The sequence below is a fragment of the Bison bison genome, unplaced genomic scaffold (assembly GCF_000754665.1).
Source record: "Bison bison bison isolate TAMUID 2011002044 unplaced genomic scaffold, Bison_UMD1.0 scf7180017864322, whole genome shotgun sequence".
NCBI classification, from domain to species: Eukaryota; Metazoa; Chordata; class Mammalia; order Artiodactyla; family Bovidae; genus Bison; species Bison bison.
The window spans coordinates 5,711,966-5,719,439 of record NW_011494894.1 but is presented as its reverse complement, the minus strand read 5'-3'; the positions used below and the strand labels follow the sequence as shown (position 1 = coordinate 5,719,439).

Here is a 7,474-nt window from a genome sequence, read left to right as displayed (position 1 = left end):
CTATAACTTCCTAATCAAGTATGAGGTAGGAAAAATATTTTTAAATGTTTATCATATTTCCATTATAATCAAGTTTTAATATAAACAAACAGAGGTGTTCTAAAATGGAATGCTATTTAATTGCTGTTTACTTTAAATTCTTAAATGCCACCAAAGTTTGCCCCCGACATTCATTTTTTGTGTTTCATTCTCTTAAGTGAGCACATGTGGTAGAGACCTATACTAATACAACACGGAGCTGTTTCCCTTCAGGGACGCTGTTGGTGCTGGATAGGGCATTTCTGCATTGTGTGGAACGTTGCAGGATGCTTCAACATCTCTGATCCTCAGATACTAAACGCCAGTACTCTCTCAGTCATTGTGACAACCAAAAATACCCTCCCACCGCACCCAACTCATATACCCAGATGGCCCCTAAGGAGGACGAACCACCTCCGGTTGAGCACCACTGAGTACTGAAAAGGAAAGCTATAATTTAGTTTTCTCCATAGCAGCAGCATAGACCCTGGAATTAAAGCTCTGATGAGGCTCCAGTGTGTTTTGTAAATTAATCTTCGTGCTTTTCTTATCCTTGTTGATCCAAGGAAAGTATTCTGTTGATCTTCAGTTTTGTTTGCCTAAAGTTCTTTGCCCATGTGCGCATATATTCTTTCCTTTTTGAGGGTGTGTGTGTTTAATTTTTAAAACACTCTAAATATAGGAATGTGACATATATTCACGTGTCACTTTTCTTGTGAAGTTGAACATCTTTATATGTGTTTCTTTGCTTTTATTCCTGATTAGCTCTTCAACTGTTTTTTTTCTTAATTTAAAAAATTTTTACATGTTTCAATGCCATTCTCCCAAATCTTCCCACCCTCTCCCTCTCCCACAGAGTCCATAAGACTGTTCCATACATCAGTGTCTCTTTTGCTGTCTCGTACACAGGGTTATTGTTATCAAAACTAATACAATTATGTAAAGTTTAAAAATAAAATAAAATTAAAAAAAAAATTTTTTTTTAGTTTGGCTCTGCTGGGTCTTTGTTGAAGTGCAAGGGCTTTCTCTAGTTGTGGTGCCCCGGCTTCTCATTGTGGTGGCTTCTCTTGTTACAGAGCATGGGCTGTAGAGCACAGGCTCCGTAGTTGAGGCTCATGGGCTTAGTTGCTCCGAAGCATGTGGAATCTTCCTGGAGCAGGGATCAAACCCGTGTACCCTGCATTGGTGGGTGATTCTTAACCACTGGAACACCAAGGAAGTCCTCTGTAACTTTTTTATGCCACATCTTACATTAAGAACCTAGTGTTGAAGAACACAGACTCTGAAGTCAAACTAGTCATGTTCAAATGTTGGTTCTGCTGCCAGTTAAGAGTATAATCTTAGAAGAGTTATCTGATTGTCCTTGTCTCAGTTGCCCCATCTTAAAATGAGAATAACATAAGTAGATAAACTACAGCTATTCATTAAATAAGACTAAATAACTTAATATATATAAAGTGCTCCAAACAGTACCAGGCACAAAGTAAGTGTTCAGTAAGTGTTACTTCTCTTATTTAAGGAACGAATGGTGTTTATATGTACCTTTTAAAAGTTACCCTTAATATGTTCAGTTCAGTTGCTCAGTTGTGTCCATCTCTGTGGCCCCATGGACTGCAGCACGCTAGGCTTTGCTATCCATCAACTCCCGGAGCTTACTCAAACTCATGACCATTGAGTTGGTGATGCCATCCAACCATCTCATCCTCTGTCATCCCCTTCTCCTTCTGCCTTCAGTCTTTTCCAGTATCAGGGTCTTTTCCAAGGAGTCAGTTCTTCACGTCAGGTGGCCGAAGTATTGGACTTTCAGTTTCCAGCATCAGTCCTTCCAATGAATAAATATTCAGGACTGATTTCCTTTAGGATTGACTGGTTGGATCTCCTTGCAGTCCTAGGGACTCTCAAGAGTCTTCTCCAACACCACAGTTCTTAATGCTGTATAACCACTTTATGTGATTATTAAGATAATTTCCTCTTTTGAGATGACTTGATGAAATAATTATTTCATCATGCTTTCTGAATTTCAGTCCAATAAAAATTTATTTGGAGAAACAATTGGACAATTTTAAAATCACATCCTGGAAAAATCTGATATATAGGTCTTCTGGGGGTTTAGTACTTTCTATTGCTGAGAGCATTGGGAGAAAATACCCAATTTGTTATTTATAAGAATATGTGGATCTGAGTCCCAGATTTTTAAAGTTATTTCTATTAGTTGAACTTCGTCCCCAATACCAATTATTACATTGGATGTATTTGTCTCATAAACAGTGATAGGGACAATCTAAATTTTTTAAGATGTTTGACTGTTACTATACTTAAACCTTTGCTTTGATTTTTTTAAGAATTAAGAATAATATGACCATTTCTCATATTTGGCACTCACTGTTAACACTACAACTAAGAGTTAATGATACCAATTCCATTTTACAATCATAACTCTTAATGTTTACTGACAGGGGTATCTTTTAGTTATTTGTTTTCTGGGAATTAAAATTATACACTTAAGCACAGAAATGATACTTAATAGTGTAATTTAAAACTTCCAAATATGACTAATTTAAAATATCTTGTATCAAAACTCAGGAAGGTAGTGAAATGATATATTTCAGGCTAGAACTGTGATGTATGTCATGAATCTGTGTTTTAGGTTTCCTTTAGTAGTAGGTTCACTGCCTACTTTAGAAGTCATCTACTACAACCTGGAGTCACATCACCCCAGCCATGTTCTGGGTTAAGGGTCTAAATAGATATGGGTGATTGTTTTCAAAACTACAGATAAATCAGATAGTTTGTTTTTTTTTTTTTCCTAAAAATCTACTAGTGGCTTCAAGAACTTGTTTGTATTTATATTATGTCAAGTTCAAAATCAGTTCTTCAGCTGATTTTTCTCAACAGTTGGTAGAGAACAGATTATTCTTTTTATCTTATGATCAAAGATCTGCAGTGTTGACTGTTGACATTTGCTGGCCTAAGTCTGGATACATTTATAGGTCCCAGCATGTTGGGGCAATAGTGAAAATATCAAAGACCCTTGAGATCATCAGGGCAGAACATGTAGAAAAATAGGAATCGAACTGGTTGATAAGTTAACTCTAAATGTATATCTTAAAACATTTTTAGAAGATTATTTTAATAAAAATTATAAAGTACCTAAAAATCATGATAAATAATATACCACTTTCTTAAATCATTAAATATAATAGTAAATATTATGCATAATTAAATAACATTTTCAGCAAAAATTGAGGATTATATATATTTCAAATTTATATTTAAAAACTATGTGTTTTTAACTTTTAGTGAATGGAACATTTTCTATACAGATATGTTGAATTTGTTATAAAAATACTGAAAGAAGCTCATGGAACTTTTGCAAATAAGCAATACCCTAAACTCTACAGGAGACTTTCATGATATAAATCTTTAAAGTAGTGTTAAGTCAATGTAGGAACAAAAATTTTTCCTCATCAAAAATGCATATGCTAATAATTAAGTATTTTTAAAAGTAAAGTGAATAGAAGATAGTTTCATTTAGTTTCCCTTCACTAATTCAGAATTTCTAGAAAGTTAGACACTATGTTATTTCTTGAGTAATCTGGGGCTAAGGGCTAAGTCGCTTCAGTCATGTCTGACTCTTTGCGACCCTATGGACTATAGCCCCCCTCAGGCGCCTCTGTCCATGGGATTTTCCAGGCAAGAATACTGGAGTGGGTAGCCATTTCCTTCTCCAGGGGATCTTCCTGACCGAAGGATTGAACACCTGTCTCTTGTGTCTCCTGCATTGGCAGACGGGTTCTTTATCACTAGTGCAATCTGGGAAGCCCCCTTGAGTAATCTGTTAAAAAGAATTTCCTTCTACAAATTTCCAGATTCTTCCTTGCAACATAAATAAAATATTGCCTAAATCAATGGTAAGCCTCAAGAAATATAGGATTCCTTCACTGTGTTCTCCACATGTGCCACAAAAAGTTTTTGTATGATGAAGGACTTTTATTTTTACAGTATTATAAATTATGAATTATAATAGATATTTATAAACTGAAACATAGTCATTTAAATATGTAGACGTTGATAGTCGGAAAAACATATTTCTTTAGAAAATGTCTATAAATCATCCATTTCCCAAAACAGATTTTTCCACACAGTTTATTACCTTAGTGTTTAAAGTTATTCAGAAATAGCTTCCAGAAGGGTCACCCGTAGTATTCAAATGTTGTTAGAGTTGACTACTTAACTGTTTCTTTCAGCTTGAATTAATTCTAATGTTCATGAAATGAACAAGATGTGGCTGATTCTGCTTACAACAGCCTACCTGTATGACCCAGATCTACTTTAGCTTTAGGTATAGGTATTAAATGTTAACAATTTATATACTTTTCCCAGAAAATAAATATTGAATAAGTATATTAGGGTTAGGCTAATTGATGCATGAAATCTGCTGATAAGAGCCAGTAATAGTAGAATTTAGTGTTGCATATATTATACACATTTTTTTTCTGTCCATTTGATCTCTAAAGTGATCATCTGCTTTCTTGGGAGTCCCACAAATCCCAGGACCATCTCACTTCTTCTGGTTCTGTTAACAGATTAAGTTGTAACAATAGGACTAATATTTTTACACATAGTTCAGTGTTACGTGTTATGTTCACTGAACTTCTAATTGTTATTATTTAGTCCTTTTTTATGCAAAAGCAAAAACTTGACATTCTCCTCCTTCAGAATATGAGCCATTCTAATTGTGCTCTCACCTTTCATTTGACTTAATATGCATTTTTAATAGCTATATTTTGATTCTTTTCAGGTAAATAAAAATGTCAAATTTACTGCCCAGGAACTTTATGATTGTGTTTCACAGGCTGAGTATCGGTAAGTCACATATGTATGTATAGTCATATATATTGGAGAAGGCAGTCGCACCCCACTCCAGTACTCTTGCCTGGAAAATCCCATGGACGGAGGAGCCTAGTAGGCTGCAGTCCATGGGGTCGCTAAGGGTTGGACACGACTGAGCAACTTCACTTTGACTTTTCACTTTCATGCATTGGAGAAGGAAATGGCAACCCACTCCAGCATTCTTGCCTAGAGAGTCCCAGGGATGGGGGAGCCTGGTGGGCTGCTGTCTATGGGGTCACACAGAGTCGGACACGACTGAAGCGACTTAGCAGCAGCAGCAGTCGTATATATATGCATGTAGATATATCAGAGTGACCTGCTCTTGCCATGTATAGCACTAACTTGGTGGTGGTGAAGGATTGTTTTTATGTCTTCACTATACTGTGTTTTTTTTTTAGCTTTTATAAATATGAAATAGTTCATACATATAAAAAAACTGTCATATAAAAAAACTGTGTGTGTATATATGTATGCACATAGCAAGTTTAATTTTTAAAGTAAATTCTCAAGTTTAGGGATGTCAAGGCTCTTTTATATTTTTCAAAAATATTGAAGACCCACCCCTAAGAGCTTTTGCTTATGTGGGTTTTATCTATCTATATAGAAATTAGAATTGAGAAATTTCTAATATTTATTCATTTAAATAGGCTGTGTACAGTTTTCTCTGTTCATCTGGCATTTTCCACTAATGAAATCATATATAAGAAAATAGGAAATTTTTGTTGTGCTCAAATTGTTTTTTAATATATCAATGCTGTTACAATAAATTGTGTTCAAAACAAGAACTTTAGCAGAACTGACTGTATTCTCATTACTGTGTAATATGCCAGTGTATCACTTCACCAGTTTATTTGCCATTTATAATTTGCAGATATATTTGTGTAGCTACAGAATTGTATGAGTGGACACAATGACAGAGTTAACTATCAAGGTGGTTCTACTGGTAAAACTCTAGATTCATAAATATGTTTGATGATATCAAGACACTAGAACTGATACTCATACACAAATGTTACCAGGCAGCATAACTGAAAATTCACTCATTCACTTGATTAAAATAAGTTTTCTAAGAAAATCTGAAGTCAGTTAGGCATGCATCATCTGTTATAGCTGAGGATGAAAATGATTTTTTTACCCTGATCTTCAGACTACCAGTTAATCAGTTATGTTCTTATTTATGGGCTTCCGTGGTGGCTCAGCGGTAAAGAATCCATCAGCCGTTGTAGGAGACATGGGTTCAATCCCTGGGTTGGGAAAATCCCCTGGAGAAGGAAATGGCAAACTACTCCAGTATTCTTGCCTGGAGAATTCCATGGACAGAGGAGCCTGGTGGGCTACAAGTCCATGGGATCACAAAAGAGTCAGACATGACTCAGCAGCTAAACAACAATCAACAACTCTTACTTATAGATTGTTACAGATAATCTACGTTTAAAGGTTTGTATACTTGAGATTTGGATTAAAAATATAATGTCTTCCAGTCTTGGTGATATTTTTGAAGGTGTATAAAGCTCCGTATATAACTTGGAGGGCAGAGTCCCTTACAGGATGGTTCCATTCAAATGTCTAAAATTATTTTGACTTCAGCTTACTGTTTAAATATTTGGGAAGTTTTTTTGGTTTGTGTTGGAGAGGGAAAGGATGCAAGTGTCAAACTTAAATGTTCAAAGTTAAAGTAGTAGTACCTATTTTTCTTTGTTTTCTTTGCCCTTACAATGCCAAGAATTTGAACTATGATATTAATTAATAAGCTCCCTCTTATATCCTGAAAGGATGATTTTAAAGAGAAATCCAATATGTCTAATGTCTTGAATGCATTGGAAAATGGCAGTTGCTGTTCAAGTGGGCTTTTAAAGTTAATAGCTTTTAGATTTGTTACTCTGTTGTTTTTTAAAATTATTTGCTATATTTTCAGTGAATGGTACCTCCCATATGAACCTCTGCTATACTCCACAGCTCAGTTTTCAAGTAAGTTGCCAGAAGACAGAGGTTCTTTTTGTTTCAGTAGTTCATACTAGACGCAGAGCCAAATGCAATAGATAAGAGGTAGCAAAGCTTCCCTGTGACTCTGAAGTGAAAACGCAAGAATGATTTAACTTCACTATATTAAGAAAAACAATTACTTAGAATGTCTGACTTTGGTAATCTTTGTTTTTGATTTGTGACGTGTTGTGAAGGAAGAGGCTGTTGGTGTGTCAACATCAAATTTATTGCAATAGGGAAGAAATTCAGTAGCTCAAGAAGAAAACTATTTTATAGGTTCTGATAAGGCAGGTAATTAAGGTTTCTCATTGAAAGTGGCTTGGACCAAAATTTGAATTCCATGACACAGCAGAGCCTTGGTGTTCCTGTGTACACATCAGTTAGTGTTTTCTCTCTTCTGTAGTTTGTAGATTCTTTGTCCTAGCTTTCGCTCTTGCCAGTGGGGTCTGAGCACTGCTTACCCTGCACAGATGAGGAGTTTGCTCAGAAAATCCAGGATGGTAAATTAATAAGATTATCAAATAAATTACTAAATAAATATCTTGTGTGATATCCTCTATTGATACATATATGAAAAATA

General features: G+C 35.2%; 1 protein-coding gene across 4 annotated transcripts in view; it reads left to right on the top strand.

The window, feature by feature from the left end:
* SWT1 (SWT1 RNA endoribonuclease homolog (S. cerevisiae)) overlaps positions 1 to 7,474 on the top strand; it is a 108,284-nt gene that overhangs the window by 96,705 nt on the left and 4,105 nt on the right. For all 4 annotated transcript variants that reach the window (XM_010853081.1, XM_010853080.1, XM_010853079.1 and 1 more), the window contains one exon: positions 4,820 to 4,884. In XM_010853081.1, the coding sequence (XP_010851383.1) occupies positions 4,820 to 4,884 (65 nt within the window). The remainder of the gene's footprint in view (positions 1 to 4,819; positions 4,885 to 7,474) is intronic.